The sequence below is a fragment of the Anopheles cruzii genome, chromosome 2 (assembly GCF_943734635.1).
Source record: "Anopheles cruzii chromosome 2, idAnoCruzAS_RS32_06, whole genome shotgun sequence".
Lineage (NCBI taxonomy): Eukaryota > Metazoa > Arthropoda > Insecta > Diptera > Culicidae > Anopheles > Anopheles cruzii.
Genome location: NC_069144.1, coordinates 35,556,010 through 35,576,239, shown reverse-complemented (window position 1 = coordinate 35,576,239; position 20,230 = coordinate 35,556,010). Strand labels below are relative to the sequence as shown.

Here is a 20,230-nt window from a genome sequence, read left to right as displayed (position 1 = left end):
CTTATGTAGCACATTTTTTCTTACCCATTTTCTTTCATTACACTTCCTTTTAGCTTATATGCGCTTTAGAAACTAATGCCACTAATGGCTTGAAAGGGGGACACATTCAAAGTGCATAGAACTCTCTCTCAGTATGCCGAATTGTGGTGAAGAATTTCGAGAATTCGGAGGACTTCAAACTCAAGAAGATAAACACTTCACGATCTCACGCAGTAGTCTATGATATCGTCGACATATTAGACAAAGAGCGTGGAAGGTTTCATTAAAGAAATAGTCATGTCGAATGTTATTGGAATAAACCCAGAGTGTTTACAGTATTCGAAACAAGATTTTCAAGTTTCGGTAGCTGTGTATAAAGCACGCCATCTGCAGGTCCTCAATGCGGATACTTTCGTACTGGTGTCGTTGGCTGGTAAATACAAACGGACCAAAATGGCATATCGAACTGATTGTCCTTACTTCAACGATGTATGTATTACTGCTTCGCTGCTTCGTTTGTCTTGCCCTTCAAACTGCCGTTATTTTAGTATTTTAGTTTTGAGCTGCGCACCACCAAACAGGAGCTATTGAAGAAAAGTGTCCTCTTCCAGTTATATCGTGCCGCCACGTGCACTACGATGGGTTCCTGCGTCGGAAGATTCAGCATCGATCTTCGAACAATATGGGACCAAATCAGTGAGTCTGGATCATTTGGGAAAACAAAAAATATTTGGTTTTCTCAGCAAACATAACTATGCATATTTTTTCAGATCATGGGTTCATCAGGAAATGGGCCTCCTTCGATCCAGTGGAAAACCCTTCTACGGGTGGCTTTCACCAGGGGGTTTTGATGATCGACGTGTTCATAGTACCCTCGTATGAAACGCCAACTCCAGTGATTTTTGATAAGATTGATTTTGACGTCATCGAGAGGTGGGTCCATAAAAAAAGATCTTGAATTGTTTGCTAAACCGCTCTCCATTTCGATTTACTAGTAATTTGTTGATGCCGTATGAAAACTGTTCCACAGCACGTCGAGTGCAATACAGTTGTAGTATACGTAGCTGCCATTTCACTAGGGCTGCTAAATATGTCATACAAATCTCGTATTCAGGACAAAAAGTATGTTTAAAACTAGCTTAAAAAGAAGTCACACATTTAAATTAAGCTACCCTCATTTTTGCAGGCACGTACAAAGTCCAGTCCTTTCGATAAAACAGTCAACTGGAATGAAAAGCTATCGTTCAACGGAACTTTTCCTTCGGTGAATCAAAATTTTCTCATAGATCTAATAACGGTTGACTGCTGTTGTTGCAGTACGGTTGCAACCAAAAACATAAACTTCTCATCAATCTCGAAACGCATATCCGGAATCGGTAAGTTAAGTCTTTTTCTTCGCCTCCACAAATTCTTAATCGTTCGATTGCAGATCAATTACCAACCTTCGGCCCGACGTGGATTTACTTTTATCATGGACCGCAGCAAACATACTTTGCTGGAAAGCTTCTCATATCGATTAGCAGTGAAGTAGCGCCGGTTCAATCCGTTACATATCGTAAGCCGCAGACGACTAGTATCCTGGATGCCTTTGCAGCTTCAAACTATTGGGAGGAAAAAACATTCGTGGCCAAGATTTCCATTACCGGTCTGCAATTGTTCCATCACATTCAGACACCGAGCGTCTTGCTGTATCTCACATGGGGTGAAATTTACTCGGAATCAGTTAACGTGGCGATGGATAGATTTGAAGACGGTTATGCGGCACATAATCAAGCCATGCGATCTGGCTGTGCGCAACTTACCATTGCCATACGCGCACCTGACTATATGCACAAGTATTTTCTCAAAGCAACCGTTGTTAATGTCTACAATAGTGTGAAAAATGTGATCGAAACACTGAACTTTTATAAACAACAACGTGTATTTAATGACAATGCGATGAAACAATACTTGAATAATTGTATGATTGCGTTAGAGACAACATTCGGCGAGGCAATAGAAACAGTGAGCTCGGGCAGCTACAAAAAGCATACAAAATGGGACCAAATGACTAAAGATTATGTCGTTGATTATTTGGTGAGTTGAAAAAGAAGTACCCCAAAAACTGACTATCTATCAATATGGATCCTTTGTTACAGGTCGTCAACCAAACTAGAATTTGCCATCTCCAGCACGAAGTTCAAGAAAATGAGCATTCAAACAATATTCATGCTACCATAAAATGTTTATTAGATGAGCTAAATGCAATTCGGACGGACTTGCAAAACCTTTCACACGACGTAATACGCTCCTTGTCATCAGTTTACGTAAATTAGATATTCTTATCCTTGTGTTTGTTTTTCCACCCTCAAAGGAACAAAATCGGCTTCCAGATATTCTGTTGCATTTTGCTCGTCCCACACGAGGGTCGCCGGATGCAGTTCACCGGTTCAATACGATTGATTACCTATCTGCGACAAGCACTTTGGGCGTGACTAGCTTGCTGGGCGGAAAACGATGCACAATTCTCCCGAGATCACTGAATTGCCGTCATTCTTGTCCGGATCAATGCGGTTGTATCCACGCAAAGTTGGACTACGTAATGGTAATCGAGGCTGAACCAAATGGCGATTTTTCATCACCGCAAGTGCACGCGGAGGCAAATCACGGCACTGAACATGCTGCAAACCTTCAGCGGACTGATTTCCACATAGGATCCTTGCAGGTTGACTGTAAGATTCACGTACACCAGGGACGATTTTTCAGCACGCACGATGAGAATCAACTGTCTGATGCCAAACTGACTGTTCTTTTCGAAAACTATGAAACCACATTTTCAGTAAGTAGTCTTATGTTCCGATATGAGAAAATCTGAAACATTGATCGTCCATTGCATAGCCGATGGCCAATACTCTGTCACCCATTTGGAACGAAACTGCAGAGATGCACAATGTGCCTTTCGCTACGGTGATGAACGAACTCAACCCAAAGGCAGCTCAAAAATGCACACTTATTCTTGCTCTTCACAATAACTCAACACACAAATCCGTAAGCTAATACGACATTGTACAAATTGTGATTCCTCCAAAACTCCTGACGGCGGAATTAACATTAACTTCCCTCACAGCTTCGGGCGTTGGGATTTTTAGAATCTTCGGTAACCTGGGACCAGGTCGCTAATCTTCAAACCGAAGAAGATGAACTTAATGTGCATCGCTTCAACACGGTTTTGCGCTGGGTTCCGATGTACAATAATGGCATTCGAGTGGCGGAAATACTCATGTCTTGCAACATTTTGGAGGTACCTATATTGCTGCATTGCTATTTCAAATGATAACAGCTTTGATATCTTCTCAAACAAACGTTCAGGTGCAGACGACGGAAAGAAGTCAAACAGGTGTTGGTGTCGAATGTTTTCTGGTGCAAAGTTTGCCACAGGAAATTGCTCCTCAGTTTTGTGTCTTCACTCTGCGTGTGTCCTTCGAAGGCCTTCGCCAAATTTATCGTAAACCATGTGCCACGTTCAAAAGAATGCGTGTCCTTGTAATGGTTGGAAATGGAACTGTAATAAGTGGCTACTCGGGAATAGTTCACGGTCACAGTGTCAACTTTCCAGGTGGATGCGAAACCACCTCTCTGGTGAGTACAATGCAACAGGTGCTTGAAGAGGCAGTTTATTTGATGATCTGTTTCGTATAATGCAGAATCTTCCGCTTGAAACACACTACTGGCCATCGGTCATTATAAAACTTGTAGACTATTCTGATACCAAAAGACCAACAGTTGTCAGCCTAGCCATCGTTACGAATCCAGAGTGTTTTCTGGAAATCACACAACCACCGGTCAGGATGGATGCGATAGATGGACAGCCTGCAATAATTGATGTTACCCCTAGCTCCACCGACGATCCTGATCGTGCTGGGACCAGTTGGGTAACACCTTTGCCAAACATCGCCACTCTGATAGCATCAAAAGTAAACGCATACAAACCGAACACAACTACCAAATCAACCCGCAAACTCCGCCGGAGAACTAGCTCTAATACGCAGACTTGGTGGACGAAATTTTACTCCAGCTTACAGGATAGTGCGCTTTACAATCACGCCCTAACGGTAAGCATTCAGGAATTTTTCAGAGTACTTCTACTCCCATTAATCTTGCGGTTTAATAGGTGTACGATAGAGAACTGGAAAACGTTACAAAATTTAGTGGATTTAAGGATTGGAGTGGAAAATACCCATTGTATAAAGTTAAACGCACCAACGACTCGCTACTTCAAAACGACCTGTTTGGTTTTGTGAAGTGCAAAATTTCTATAGTGCCCGAAGATTTGGCACCATTAACGGCATCCGTAAGGTAAGAGGAGCAGTTAAGAAATAATCTTTTTAACGGTTCACCGACCGACTGATGCTTGTTTTGCTTTGCTTCGTAGTTTCAAACCATCTTCGTCGGTAACTTCGCATGGCGGTTATGTAGTCGTCGTTGTTTACGTGGTCCAGGCACTAAACCTAGCATCGCGAGATGTGTCATCAGAATCGGATGCTTACATTGTTCTCACCTACGGTAAGCGATGTGTGCGGGACCGGGCATACTACATTCCCAATCAATCGTCACCGGTGTTTGGCAGACGGTTCGAGCTAGAAGGTGAATTTCCAAGGTACATCAGCTTTGAGCTACATTTAAGCCACGTTGTGCCGTATTCACAAACACCTCTTGCTACTCCTCTTGGCCAGGGATCAAATGTTACAGCTGTCCATTTACGATCGTGACTTTGCATCGCCCGATGACCTCATAGGAAGCACCTTCATTGACATTGAGGATCGATTTCGCAGCAAGCACCGGCCGGGCTTCGGGTTACCGAAAGTGTACACTACTCAGGGCTACAACCAGTGGCGCCATGTACTAAAGCCGTCCCAAATGCTACAGCGGCTACTTGAGGACCATCGTCTTCCGTTTGCTCCCCGAATTGAAGGATCCAAAATAATGGTCGGTTCTGCAGAGTTCGCAGCCGACGAGATCGATGCGCACGAAAGTCAATCGGAGCAGCTGTGCCTTCTGGCGTTGAATAATTTTGAACAGCTCGCCGAGGGCTGCTCGCTCACACCGGAGCACGTGGAAACGCGTTCGTTGTATCACCCGAAACGGGGCGGAATCGAACAGGGCAAAGTTCAGCTGTGGGTCGAGATTTACGAACCGGATCTCCCGCATCCGCGGCCACTTGATATCACACCGCAACCCCCGAGGCCTTACGAACTTCGTCTTATTGTCTGGAATACGGCCGACGTAGTGTTAAACGAGCGCAATATTTTCGGTACCGAGATGAGTGACATCTACGTTAAATGGTACGTTCAAACCCCACGAACACGCCCCAGGTCATTGACTTGGATGCTCTAACCCCTATCCCTATCCCTGCGGCAGCAGCTGGTTGCAGGAGTTCACGGAAGCCCAGTCCACGGACGTTCATTACCGGTCGCTCACCGGAGAGGGAAACTTTAACTGGCGCATGATATTTCCGTTCCACTACTCGCCCGCCGATGCCACGGTAGGTTGGCCACTGGCTCTGTGTGGCTAACTTTCGTAATTAATCTTTCATTACCATCTTCAGATGGTAATCCGACGCAAAAAGGCGTTCTACGAGCGATTCGATACCGAGATCAAGTATCCACCGGTGGTGAGCGTGCAAATTTGGGATAATGACTCCTTTTCGGCGGATGATTTTCTTGGCACGCTGGAGCTGAATCTGTCCCGCCTGCCGCCACCGGCCAGTAACGCCGATAGGTGCAAGCTGCATGAGGGCTTCGGGGTGAAAAATCAACGTTTCGTTAACCTCTTCGAGGAGCAGCGCGTTAAAGGCTGGTTTCCGGTACATGGACGCAGCGCGAACCGGAAGGACGAGAGCTCAGAGCGAACGAACGACATAGTATTGACGGTAAGGGCCATAAACGAATGCCACGCGCAACTAGAAGGGGTTCACAAACTTTTCCAATAACTTTCAATTTTGTTGCATATTGTCTTTTCTTCTGTTTCTTTTTCTTGAACGCGGCTTAAAAGGGCAAGATTGAGCTAGAACTAGAAGTACTAAGCCAAGGAGCTGCCGGCCAGAGCCCGGTCGGTATGGGCCGGAATCCACCGCACCATCTTCCCGAACCTCTGTAAGTATCTACGCGTGACGACAGTTGAACGACGAAGACGAGAGCACAGATATCATCGGGATGAATCCGTACGACACTACGTCACGACGGCACAGACAACACACCCACCAGACGCTGGCGCCAGCCATTGGCGAGCAACTTCTCAGACGCGCAATGATGCTATTTAGTCGTTTTTGTATGGTTTCAAAATTGCTTCATTAGCCGTTGGGTTTTTAGCAACATTCCCGTTTCATTTCACTTTTCTTCGAACAGTGCCTGGTCAGTTCTCAGACGCTTTGCCAACATGTTTTTTTTTACTTATCGTAAAATTCTTCCGTCGGAATGACACACAACTTTCAACAAACACACATTTACTAGCACCGAAAAATGATTGAAAAACGTGATTTGGAAAGGGTTTCTTACGCACAGCCAAGATAAACAAACAAATGCAGATTTTTCTCATCTTTTCACGAGTAGCTCGTTCGTTCATCCCGATTCCCGATTGATCGTTGGTTGAGTGTGTGCCTGTGTTTAATTTTCTCTTCTACAGTCGCCCGGAAGTGTCCTTCAACTGGTTACATCAACCAAGGAAAACACTCAAGAAACTCCTATGGCCACGTGTACGAAACTCGGTTGTCTACTTTGGTGCTGTTGTTGTGGTATGTTTGCTCATTTATGGTATCGTCGTGAATGCACCAGCCCTCTTCTTGCGACGAAGCTCAACGGTGGTTTTGAGTGGAGCTAGTTCTTCCGTTGGGAATTAGCAATTACGGTACGGAATGAAAATTACGTTTTCCAGAGTGATGACGAACGCGTTATCAGTGTGAATTAAGTAATAATTGTTATACCGATACTGTTGATCAACACTCCTGCATGGTGAACGATGGAAATAAACATACACACACCAACTTGATGTCGATGTTGTTTTTGTAGTTTCATCTATTTAAAGTTGGCAGCACGGAAAAGTTATTTCCCACCCCTCGTTCTTTGGTGTTGAACATTTTGAACTTCAGAAACAAAGTTAATCGTCGATACCTGTGCGGTACGGTTGATATTTTCAGTATAAGTCAACTTCTTGTACACTGTTTTACGGAAATTCGTTTTATATTCCGGACGGAGGCGATGAAAGATCCTGGAAACGGTACGCGGTATGTGCAAAACAACCCGCCAACCTCAAAGTCTGGACTCCCTCTGGTGTGTCATCACATTTGGTTGAAGCTGTCCTGGGCTCCATTAATATAATGACCGATAAGATCTGACGGAACCGTTTTGGTTCGTCATGGGCGGTGGTTTTGGGTATAGAGTTTCAGGCGTGTTCCGCTGGTCCCTAATAAACTTTATGGTTTTATTGTGAATATAAGTGCACAAAAAAAGGGCTTCCTGGCATTAAAATGGCAAGTTTTTGTATTGGACACCAATGTTATTTACTTGGGTACAGAGTGTATCGAAACACTTGCTACAAGTACCGAGTGAAGAGCCGCAGTACCGAGGAGTGTAAAGCATTGAGTGAAGCTATGCTTTCATTATAAATGCTAATCATTATCGCTACGTACGATTGGTGTCCGTTTGCACGACGACCTGTTGTTATCTCGCCAACATTAATCTATGTATTCCTAGGATCCAAATCGGTCGCTGGGGAGCACGCACCGTGCCGGCAATTTCTCGCCAGCAAACGCTAAACAGTTTCTCTGTAGTCCGTCTATGCTGTCCGTCATTAATTTTGTTGGCCGTACTTTTCGCTTTTTATGCAAATAAATTCGAGTTGATCACCCGAAAAAGTGAACTACAAGTTGTGCAAGGGATCTGTGCAGTTCGACACAAGGCACGACGCACGTGAGGATGAGAAGTGTCACTGTCGGTGAACAGACAATGAAGTATGTCTGCTGGGCTTCACAAAGTCGTCGCTGTTGTTTGTTTTTCAGCGTATGTCCACCGTTCGATCTACCCTCTGACGAGGGTGGGTCGGTTTGCAGCTAGTTTTTTCCAGCATTTTCACGCACACACACAGTGCGTCAGCGTGGGATGCGTGGCAAGGAGTGGCCAAGCTGTGGAAAGGGACTACCATTTCCTCGCCTTGTTGAAATCATTAAGTTAATCTGACTCGTGCCGTAGTATTTCCGTCAGTGTTCCGTCGATCGTTGAGCACAACGTTCGCAACCTCAAGAGAGTGAGCAGCCAGTCAAGGCTCGGACAGCGAACCTGCTTTGTCCTAGTCTTCGGAGTGGAAATTAGTGTTGCAAAGTACCAAAAGTTTCTGCTAGTCAACAATATACAATTGCTTGATATTGAAGTGAATTCGGTGTAGTTAAAGTGTTTCCAAAATTTGCGCCATAATGTAATAAGACACAGTGGTGTGTAATTTTTATGATACAACAAACACAGCTTATTCGCAGAAACACAAAACAATATTTCGGTATTGTTGTGCGTTAATAAATTGCAGCTTAAAGTGTGAAATTTTGCGAAAAGCTTAACAATGTTTCTCGTGCATTTTAGACAACCAAAAGGGGATCGTATGAAAAGTGACCTGTGAAAAGTGGATCGTAGAAAAGTTTTAAAAGTTTGAAGAAAAATTAAGATCAATCGGACGGGCATGAGATTGACCTAGTAGAGCATTAAACTTATTTACTATTTTCTTCATTAAAATCGTGAACAGAATTGTGAAGAAATAATCGTACTGTCACAACAAACATAAAAGTGTTAAAGTGTAACTTTATTCAAAATCAGTCGAAACAAGTTGCCCATATCAATAGCAAAACATATGGCATCGAAAGGGTTTCTTATATGATTGTTGTACAGTCTACATTTAATCTAATAACAAATTTCAAAAACATTTCAACATAGCTTAAATTCAAAATGTTCACACCGAAGTAACCGAGTAAACGATAGCCAGATCAAATGTTCTATGTTAGCATAACTTGCTATGTTTCTGTTTCGAACGAGCAGCACTTTGAACCACACCTTTGAAAGTTTATCGCTGTAAATAGACGGTAAACATTACTTTGCGGACACAACTATTAACTACTTTTGCTCAGAAAGCTGGCGACAGTTTTGTTGGATTGATGTACGTCAGTAACGGATGTACATGAGAATTTTACACCATATGCTTGTATTACAAGCTTATTATGTAGTTATTGTGCTAAAATTTGCATGCTCAAAAGTTTATATGTTTTGTATAGGTGCTAATGACAACATTTAGAAAAAGAGCAGCGAACATACCTATGCTAACTTTATATTTTACGAGTGTAAATAACAAGGCATAGTTCGTTATATTTTATCGGTGAAAATTGTTCTATTTCTTCCGGTTTAAGATCAAACGATTAAGATAAACGGCTTGTAGAAATAGTCATGCCTGCATCGCACTACTTGATGCATAGTGCACGATCGGTTCGATCCGAGACCGAGCAGAACCTTACCACATGCAATGGTGACCATAAAGAGGGAGAGCTACAGCAGTCTCAGGCATTCAAAGTACAGTGGTTGCGAATAACTTTCGGTATCGTGGACAGAGACCTTATGAAACTATTTTCCAGAATTGGCTGTTGTCCCGTCTAAAGCTTCCATCAACGCAGTCAATGCACAATTCGAAAGTGCGCCAGATAAACGCCTACGACAGTAATGAGCTGCAAGCCATACTTACACAGCCTGGCGAAGCGGAAGTGTGTCTTCTTATCGATAGCCCATACCGCATACTAAGGGTGAGTGAAACTGTGATCCGAAGAATCCTAAGAAATCCGAAAATTGCTCCATTGCCACTTCAAGATCGTATTTATCACAATCTGTTCATTTGGTTTATCCGAATGGTCGGCAGAATTCATCAAACTACCCATCCAGTTTCCTTACCGTCTGAGGCTGTCGATCATCAACCGTCTATTCAACAACCAATTTATTAGATATTCACTTCAAAATCGCTTGTTTTGAATTGCTTTATACTTTTTTTGATCAATTTTACATTTCAACTGGCCCACTACTTTAAAGCTAAATAAATTAATCTCAATATGCTCGTACATTATTTGATGTGCGTGTTTTTTAAAACCATGCTTGTAAATCCTTTGGGCAAGAGTCTTCTACTGAGTGAAATTGCCGTACTCCCAGAGCGAATGATCCAAACTGATACTTATCTATCCTTCGGGAAATAAAATCGATCGTATCTGTGTAGTTTTTGTATTAATATTGCAGTAAATCTGATCCAACGGTGATTTCTGTCGCTTGCATGACACACCAACCCGATTCCGTGTCGTTGCTATCAGCAAGTACAAGTTTCAATGGCGAGGAACCGGTAGAAGTTGGGTCCTGGCTTGGTTATTTTCTATACAAATGTTTCGCTCACCGACTTGTAGCAATGAGGCTCATACTCTCTCCCTTTCTCCCTTTTTCTGACACTCTCTTGGTGATTTGTCATTTTGTCTCTCGGGTGACCGTAGCCTCTTAGGTTGATTGGCATTAATCTTTGCGTAAAACGCCGGAGACTATATAATAACTGTTGAAGAGAGCAGTTCACCGTCAGTCTGTCATCAACCCTTAGTTGAACTGGTGCCAGCAAGTGAATTTTCACCGAGTCGATCTCGACATCTTGAAGATGATCAAACAGGATGTAACGTGTTCGTGTTCGTGTTAAGAAAACGACAATCGAAACCTTTTCGTGATAGTTAGTAGTGCTCACTCTTCAGGAGTGGTGCGTTGGGAAAAGAAAGTTATTGTGCAATTAATTTTGTTGTAGCATAAGCTGGTTGGTGCGTTTAATGGCTAGAAGCTTAAGCTACTCGGAGTCGGTTTACGACGAGAACGTGTAGCTTAATTAGTATTGTTTGTGCGATACGTTGCGTCTTTCTCGATGCCATCCTAGAAAAGCTAATGTGAAACATAGTGGTGTGGAGATTTACAGCTTTTCGAATTAATATACACCTAACGGTTGGTTCCTATGACAATGAAAGTGAACGAAAGAACATTATAAAGCAAGATAAAAATAATATGAAGCAGTTAATGCGAAAAATCAGACAGGGGTCATCAGATCAGGTTTTGAACTTACGTGAAATTTTCTACCACATTAAAATGCACTTGGCAATGCTTTGTATCGACTAAACATTATACAGAAAGCTGCCATTTTTAAATGGTAAACTTCAAGTGTTTGATTTAAATGAGTGCTCCATTGGTGCTTCATGTTGCAAAACCCTGGCACATTGGACCATTTAAACAATAACTAAGTAACGATCGGATGAGAAATTTCATTACTTATGGGACATGTCTCCCGTTCATAGTGCACTCTATTCTAAAACAACATAATGAGTTAAGTGTCATTTGCCCTTATGGGACCAGTAGCTAAAGACAAATTGAATTAATCTACTTAAGCTCAACCACCAATTAAAATCTTTGGATAGTAATTCCAGACATCAGATAATACATTAACACTAATTCGGTTTCAGCGGAAGGAACGCTATTAATTTGTCATGAAGAAGGAAACCTGTGAACGAATCAATTGGTGCTGATTAGAGGAAATGACGTCGAATTTTCGGGCGCTATGTTATATTTGCGATTCAAGATTAAGAAAAAAACAATATGTATATTGTTCCAGTCAATCTTCCTCGACAATAAGATCAATAAGAAACAAAAAGGTACACACAGCGAAGCGAGAAGCGGTGTCAACAGTAAGCATCAGTACATTCTTTAAAATAAAAGTGTTGAAAATTGAAAAGCTTAACGAAACAAACATCCACCGTATAGTGAAAGTGTAAAGTGTCAATAGGTCGATACTATCCGTCCGTTACTATGTATACACAAAAGTCCTTAAGGCGGGTGTGGCAGAGTTGTTCGAAACGGAACCGATTCGTAGTTTCACCGCCGCTAAAAATCGCAGTAAACTGGAGCAGAGTGTTACGCCTTCCGGGCACGGTTCGCGTAAATGCCGAAGAATTCTTGCAGGTCATTATCGTCTATGTTTATCAGTTTGCCAAACAAAATAACAGAACATTTCTAGCAATGGAGGCGCCCAGTGATTTACTACAATTGCCCACCATGGAGGCGCCTGGTTAATTATGTTTACGGAGCAATAAGTCCGTCATTCAATGCCAAAAATATACCGCATAATAATATTGCGCACCAATAAGACCAAAGCAAGAAACAAATATTTTTTTTTTCTGAAAAAAAATGACACTTGTGTGCGATTTTTTATCAGATAAAATCAGGTTCATGTACTAATGGTTTCTTATCATTTCTCGACACTGTTTGACTTAGAACGGTGTATGCGAAATACCATATGACTGTTGGTATTATTTGCCCCAAACACAAATTGCATACCGACGAACCGAAGGGTCCCTCACCCCTTACACCGGTATCAGTTTATCAGAAATCGTGCCTCGAATGCGAAACATAAAATTGAGGCACTAATTAACCAAAACAATATGTTCCTCAAATAATGCACCTTGATAGCGCGATATCTTTGACACTGATTATAACTGCTTACATAGTAAATATGTGACAAATCTGCTGCCTGTGCAAAACAGGGAACGGCAGTACCGTAAATATTACACGAAAACAAAGATATTGTCATATAGCATTATGCATATAAGCTCAATTCATTATTGGTGAATGGTTAATTAAAATCTTATTCAGCGCATTATTGGACACTTTTTCAATAAAAACCAAGTTGTACACAGAACAACAGTTACAATGCATTAATTGCGCGAACAAAGCAATTTTACTGAGATTCAACCGTTATGGTTTTATTAAAGGAGAGTAATTTTTTTTTAATTTTTGATTCGGAATTACCACGAACTATCATTTGAATAGCACTGCAGGATAAATAAATTATAAAGCTCAAAAGTGTCTTCAAGTTTATAGTAGCAGTTTGCTAATAATTTCCAGATTGATTTAATGATCATTTTTTTAAGCAATGATGATGATTAGTTCATGCTGCAGTATATTTATAAGGATTTTTTTTCCCATTTTAAAATTTTCAGTTTAGTTAACCCTACCTATTTTCCGTTTATGATCATTTATAATATTCAATTAAATATAAACGAAAAACACAGTTAGCGATTCGGATTTTTTATTCAATTTTCTAAAAGCTAAGAAACTATGGCTGAACATGGCAAAAATGTAATAAGCTGGTTCAATGCTTTCTCTAATACAATTTTTATTAAGTAAGATTGATTTTTAGTGGTAAATCATCAAATTTACTATTATTCGTTCGTGATTGATTGTTGCTTCGAACACATTTCGACAGGCAGCCGAGTCCGGCAATTTGGAAGAGTTCATACGGCTGTATGAAGCGGACGTCACCAGACTGGCGGTACAAGACAGCAAGGGTCGAACAGCAGCCCACCAAGCAGCTGCGCGGAACCGTGTGAACATTCTTTCGTTCATCCATCAGGAAGCAGGAAATCTCAATGCACAGGACATGATTGGCAACACACCACTCCACACGGCCGTCGAAAACGATTCGTTGAATGCGCTGGAGTTTCTACTGAAAGTGTAAGTATTCGTCGAAAAGTACTCCCAGATTCGAAAGCCAACATGAGCATAAGCACCATTTCGTAAGAAAACTTAATTGAGCGTTACATCTGCTGATGAGGTAAAAAGTTCGACTCTTTCGCAATCTTCAGGGTAGGGCTTCCGAGTGATGAAGTTCGATTAGGCAATTTAATTTATTTAATCCGTTACGAAGAGAAAACAAGTGGATTGTTGTTTAATCGAAATTAAAGAGTGCTCTCTCTCTTTTCAAAATATCTTACTTATGACCTTGCAACTGCAAATGAGATTGGAACTTTATTCTCGTTATGTATTAAGGAGCTTTCGATTAGTGTAGTGAAAGTTTTTAGATTTTAAGTTACTACAGAACTAGATTATATCTAGCTGGAAACACTCATTGGCCTTTTTGGCAATAATATCCTGCCAAACCCATTTACAGTTTCACAATAAAAATCGTACAAAAAGGGACAGGAACACTAATTAGAAACTAACTTAACTAAAATTATAAGCACATGATCTTCAGTGTATCGTAGTCTGTGATCATTTGTCAATGCTAAGCACGCTACAGCAGGCACGTTTATTAATTCCGATGAGCGATAGAACAAATGACACAACCCTTCTGCTTGTATATCTAGTTCGGTGGCTACAAACATTTTGAACGACAAAAAACTTGCTCCGGTACATCTTGCTACGGAGCAGAACAAGGTGAAAGCACTGCAGGTTATGGGTAAGTATCGTGAAGTTATCGACATACAGCAAGGCGGAGAACACGGCCGTACGGCGCTGCACTTAGCGGCCATCTATGACAACGAAGAATGCGCCCAAATTTTGGTAAGCATTCTCTAATAAACTTGCCGGCTTGGAGGATCAAATCGTAAATGTCCGATGATGATGTTCCGAAAAGATTTCCGAATTCGGAGCTTGCCCGCGGAAGCCCTGCAACAACGGTTACTACCCGATCCACGAGGCGGCCAAAAATGCCAGCTCCAAAACGATGGAAGTCTTCTTTCAGTGGGGCGAATCGAAGGGCTGCACCCGGGAGGAGATGATTTCTTTCTACGACTCCGAAGGGAACGTTCCGCTGCACTCGGCCGTGCACGGTGGCGACATTAAGGCCGTAGAGCTTTGCTTGAAGTCGGGGGCCAAGATTTCCACCCAGCAGCATGACCTTTCGACGCCGGTGCACCTGGCTGCCGCCCAGGGCGCCATCGAGATTGTGAAGCTGATGTTCCGCTCGCAGCCACTCGAGAAGCGCGTCAGTCTCGGCTGCACCGACATCCAGAAGATGACCCCGCTGCACTGCGCGGCCATGTTCGATCACCCGGAAATCGTCGAGTATTTGGTGAACGAGGGCGCCGACATCAACGCGATGGACAAGGAGAAACGGTCGCCACTGTTGCTCTCGTCGTCGCGTGGCGGTTGGCGCACCGTCACATCGCTGATTAGGCTAGGGGCAAACATTAGCTTGAAGGACGCCAACTCGCGCAACGTTCTGCACTTGGTGATCATGAACGGGGGCTGCCTGGACGAGTTCGCTAAGGAGGTGTGCCGCGCGCAGTCCGAGTTGTGCCTGCTGCAGTTATTGAACGAGAAGGACGATGCCGGCTGTTCGCCCATGCACTACGCCAGCCGCGAAGGTCACATTAGATCGCTGGAAAACCTGATCCGTCTTGGAGCGTGCATCAACTTGAAGAACAATAACAACGAGAGTCCGCTCCACTTTGCAGCTCGGTATGGACGCTACAACACTGTGCGCCAGCTGCTCGATTCGGAGAAGGGCACGTTCATCATCAACGAAAGCGATGGCGAGGGTCTGACGCCGTTGCACATTGCATCGCAGCAAGGCCACACACGAGTCGTGCAGATGCTGCTGAACCGAGGGGCCCTGCTGCACCGGGACCACAATGGACGCAACCCGTTGCACTTGGCGGCCATGTCCGGCTACACCCAGACGGTCGAGCTTCTGCACTCGGTCCACTCGCACCTGCTCGATCAGGTGGACAAAGATGGGGTAAGTTGTTTGCCTGTTTGCTAGGGACATTCCATTCCCGATCCTCCGATAGTCATGCTATCGGGCGAAATATTGTCGAGGACTTTCCTACTCATTCGGAGGTATGATACCGTTTACAAAGTTCTGAGGTTGTTAGCTAAATTTTAAACAAAACAATAAAATTGTGAACATTTAGATGGTTCATCAAGGCTCATAGAGGCAATAATTGATAACAACTACGTGGCGTCTCAAGCACAGATCTTTAAAATTTTTCTGTTAAAAGGGATGCGACCAATATATTGTGGAAGTTCTTTTTTTTTGGCTGCTGGCTTGTCAGTAGGGCTGTTTTTAATTATCCTTCTATTTACATGACGACGATATAATATCAATAGCAATACATTAGCACAATTGTTGTATTGTACTAACGATGAATTGGATCTTGATTGGTACCGTAGAAATGGGGGGATGAAACCTATTGAATGCTGAAGCAAAGTACTGCTTCGAGTCACGTTTCAAACATTTTTTTGGAAAACAATTCAATCATTTCATTCACATCATAAACTAGAACACAGCATTGCATCTAGCAACGATGGAAAACAAACCGAACGCCGTGGTGTTGCTGCTTGGCCTTGGCTGTAAGCTTCTGCACAATTACATGGACATGAGCGCTATTGACTACGCCATCTACTATAAGTACCCGGAGGCCGCCCTGGCTATGGCAACCCATGAGGAGCGATCCAGTGAGGTCATGGCACTGAAATCGGACAAACATCCTTGCGTTACGCTGGCGCTGATCGCGTCGATGCCGCGTGTTTTCGAAGCCGTACAAGATAACTGCATCACCAAGGCGAACTGCAAGAAGGACTCAAAAAGCTTCTACGTAAGTCCAGGGGCTGGCCCGCCGTTAATGGGTTAATTAGTTTCATTCTAGGGCGCGCTCACGGACTTTCTCACGTGGCGCGACTGCAGACCATCGCGTTCAAGCGCTCGTCAGCTGGGGCAGAAGCTAAAATGCATTGCTCAACATACACCTAATCTTTCTCCGCATAACCCTTCATTCAGATTCGATACTCGTTTAGCTGCCTCCAGTGTCCGGCACTGTACGCCCAAATGGACGGTCGAACGGGCGAAGCGGTGCAAATTTCTAAGCCTATACCACTTCCTGCACTCAACGTAAGGACATTCTCCGCGGAAAGCTGGGACGCCCCCTTGCATGTGGTGCATGCTTCTGGCTGCTTTTTAAGCGAGTTAAAATGTACACTGTCAACTTTTCACTCAACCGTGTCCGAGAACCAACTCTACGATGCTCCAGTTCCGAAGAATGCATGACACATTTCATGCATGCTATTTACGTTTGCTAATAGATGTGCCACGTGACACTTGTTGCTTTTCGGGCAGTATTACTCCATTTCAGCTTATTTACGATAAAACAGATTGCATCAGAAAGCGGCATCACACAACATCTAGAGATTCTTACTTTTGAAGATATCAAAACTGAATGGTGGACTTTGAAACTGAAACGCCTTTTTGGGGTGAACGAAACACTAAACTTTCACAGTTGCGCAAGAAAGTCTGTCGCATTTTGAAAACCTTTTAGTTCCCTACTAAATTGACAGCATCTGCGACACTTAACCTTTCGTTTTTGTTTTATCGATGGCAGATAAAATATTCATTTAGCGCGTACCAAAAGTCGCAAGAGGCGATTGCTGAAATGCGGAAAACCTTAAACGATCCCAAATGGCGATCACCGCCTTTGCATGTTGTTAATGTGAGTAAGAAACGCTTATTTGCTGTAACGTACGCTTGTGATAGTTGGGCTAACGATGTTTTGATGTTTTGAACATTCTTCGGGTTTCTTTTCTTTCGCTATTTGTGAAAGTAATTCTATTTTTTCGCATAGAATTTCACACATCGAATGTGATGTTAAAATATTATCATTTAAATGTATGTTTATGCACTGTTAATTTGTTCCCTGAATGCAAAACCGTGTGAAACAAAGCTAATTAAACTATGGTTTTTATTTTTGGTATGGTTATATTTATTTATTGGATTTGTGTATTTGTCCTCCTCTAATGACGAACTCGAATAGGCGATGGTATCCCATGGACGAGTGGAACTGCTGGCGCATCCGCTAAGTCAGAAGTATTTGCAAATGAAGTGGAATTCTTATGGGAAATACTTTCATCTAGCAAACCTGCTGTTCTACAGTGTATTTTTGTTCTTTGTGACACTCTATACTTCGCACATAATGAGTAATGTAGCTCCTGTCAGCCATGATACGGGCAATGTAAGTAAATGGTCCTTAGTGTAAAATCAGATACATGCGCCATTAAACATTCACATCATGATTGGCTTCCGTGTAGAGTACGCATGAAAACGACACTGGTGGACAGCAAGTAATAGTAGCGTTTCGTTCCTCGTTGGACCGGAACAAACGATACAACTATGCTCCTATCGCGAACCTCACCACGACTGCAACTGTACCACAAATCGTGGAACAACTGGACATAACGACAACCACACTGGTTTCCGGAATTGGAATCATTGTCTACATTGTCGTCAGTGCTCTCCGAGAGCTGCTGCAGGCATATCAGCAAAAATGGCACTACCTGTTGGAGCCGAACAATTTTATCTCGTGGATACTGTACACGTCGGCACTGATTATGGTTTGGCCAATGTTTGCCAGTGGAATGTGCTACAATGTCAACTACTCCGCTGCCTCGATAACCGTTTTCTTTTCCTGGTTCAATCTGCTCCTGTTTCTGCAACGATTCGATCAGGTGAGCTTTGATAACACTGCGAAAACTTCAAACTAAATTTAATCGAGGAAGTTAGACCCCATACCGAACGATGTTCGATGGAGTTATCAAGCAAAAGTAAACCGCAGTATCCGGAGAACATTTCAAACATTTATTTTGCTATTTTACAGATTGGGATCTACGTTGTAATGTTTTTGGAAATATTGCAAACTCTCATCAAAGTGTTAACCGTTTTTAGCATCCTAATAATAGCTTTTGGCCTAGCGTTCTACATTCTGCTATCAAAGGTCGGTAGTGAAGCGTTCACGCTACTTTGGGCTGCAATGAACAATTTGGCTACTTACCCTACAGGTTGAGGAACCGCAAGTTAACCACCTGTCGTTCTCCTCCATTCCAATGTCGTTGGTACGCACGTTCTCTATGATGCTGGGAGAGATGGATTTCGTCGGAACGTATGTTCAACCAGTTCACGCCGGAGATCTGCCGTTCCCGTTGCCTTCATTCGTAATACTTTGTGAGTAGCCAAGGCACATTTTTACAAGCTTGGAAAGAGTGATAACGGATGTAACTATCACAGGTTTGTTCATGATACTCATGCCCATTTTGCTGATGAACTTGCTGATCGGTTTGGCCATCGGTGATATCGATCGAGTCCGCCGAAATGCTCAACTGAAACGTCTCGCTATGCAGGTAGTTTTACACACTGAACTGGAACGCAAGCTTCCGCAAATGTGGCTCGAGATGGTCGACAAGATGGAACTGATCGAGTATCCTAATGAGAAAAAATGTAAGCTCGGATTCCTTGACTCGGTACTGCGGAAATGGTTTTGCAATCCGTTTACGGACGAATATAAAGGTAACGAATTTAGCATTCTCTATCCGATCCAAAAAATTAACGAGCACATGTCTGGAACTGTTCGCAGGGGGGCTCGATTTGGTACTCGACAACACGGAAGATTACTTGGCATTGGAGTTAGAGAAGCAGAAGCGGAAGCTAAGGGACATTACCTGTGCACTGGACACTCAGCATCAGCTTCTCCGACTGATCGTGCAGGTGAGCTAATCTGTAATCATTTTTGTTTGTTTTGTAAAGCAAAACATTTACGAAAGTTGATTTTTTTCAGAAAATGGAGATCAAAACTGAGGCAGATGATGTAGATGAAGGCGTTCCGACGAGTGATGTCAAAGGGTTACTGAAGGCCAGTCGTACCTCTCGCTGGTCTTCGCCAAGAATAAGAAAGAAGCTGGGCGCCACATTGAGCTTCAACAGATCAATTAACAAATAGGTGACAACAGTTTTTATAAATTTCGACAAGGTGTATAAAACTTGTGAAGCTCTGGAAGCGGCGCCAGAGACGAAAATATACTGCTCTCGATGTGATCCTCTTTTAAACATGAAGATACATTAGTACAGGCATGCGTCGCCGATTCTTACAGTTGTATGCTGCTAGTCGCGATCCTAATCGTCCGACTTTTCCGTTCTTCGTCTGCATTATCCTAATCGGCTCTTATTACTGGCGAAAGTTATTATAAAAACAACATTCAATGGAATTTGCGATCATAAGATCATAACTATAAACTATACTTGGAAAGAATAAAGAAATAACAAGTAAGGGTCACATGAGATTATTATAACTTACCACAGTTAATACATCATCTATATGATTTAGTCTCAATTCAAAGCATAATCATTTTTAAATGGGCAAAATTTAAAATTGTAAACTAGTTCTCGCTGCTGCTGTTGTGTAACAGCTGTCACGCAGCTGGCCTGGGTTTCGAATCCCGGGATCGGTTGTCACTCAACCGGCCATGGTTTCGATTCCCGATACCGGCGTGACAGGGGGGTTGGCGCGGGGCTAACAATCCCGTCCGTAAAAATTAAAAAAAATGTTACAGAAGAGCATCAGAGATTAGCATTGTCTCTGGTG

General features: G+C 42.9%; 2 protein-coding genes across 2 annotated transcripts; both read left to right on the top strand.

Annotated features, from left to right (window-relative positions):
- The first annotated feature begins 276 nt into the window (after positions 1-276).
- On the top strand, positions 277-6,114 carry LOC128278960 (otoferlin). The gene is given in 17 exon segments (XM_053017683.1): positions 277-468; positions 528-675; positions 750-912; positions 975-1,101; positions 1,166-1,355; positions 1,409-2,055; positions 2,118-2,258; positions 2,333-2,797; positions 3,086-3,259; positions 3,328-3,597; positions 3,663-4,044; positions 4,083-4,314; positions 4,391-4,615; positions 4,692-5,300; positions 5,380-5,500; positions 5,564-5,887; positions 6,010-6,114. Coding segments are annotated over 17 exon segments (4,515 nt in total).
- Positions 6,115-9,434: 3,320 nt separating this feature from the next.
- On the top strand, positions 9,435-19,588 carry LOC128268741 (transient receptor potential cation channel subfamily A member 1). Its single transcript, XM_053005935.1, has 14 exons — positions 9,435-9,557; positions 9,620-9,784; positions 13,309-13,556; positions 14,189-14,384; positions 14,458-15,564; positions 16,109-16,423; positions 16,606-16,716; positions 17,633-17,830; positions 17,907-18,323; positions 18,473-18,589; positions 18,654-18,816; positions 18,880-19,158; positions 19,226-19,356; positions 19,427-19,588. Exons 1-14 carry the CDS (start codon positions 9,435-9,437, stop codon positions 19,586-19,588), a joined length of 3,732 nt encoding a protein of 1,243 aa, XP_052861895.1.
- The last annotated feature ends 642 nt before the right edge of the window (positions 19,589-20,230 follow it).

Coding starts and splice junctions, on each gene's coding strand:
- LOC128268741 (XM_053005935.1), top strand. CDS start 9,435: ATGCCTGCATCGCACTACTTGATGCATAGTGCACGATCGGTTCGATCC. Junction 16,424..16,605: donor AGGACTCAAAAAGCTTCTAC/GTAAGTCCAGGG, acceptor CCCTTCATTCAG/ATTCGATACTCGTTTAGCTG. Junction 19,159..19,225: donor GTTTACGGACGAATATAAAG/GTAACGAATTTA, acceptor AACTGTTCGCAG/GGGGGCTCGATTTGGTACTC.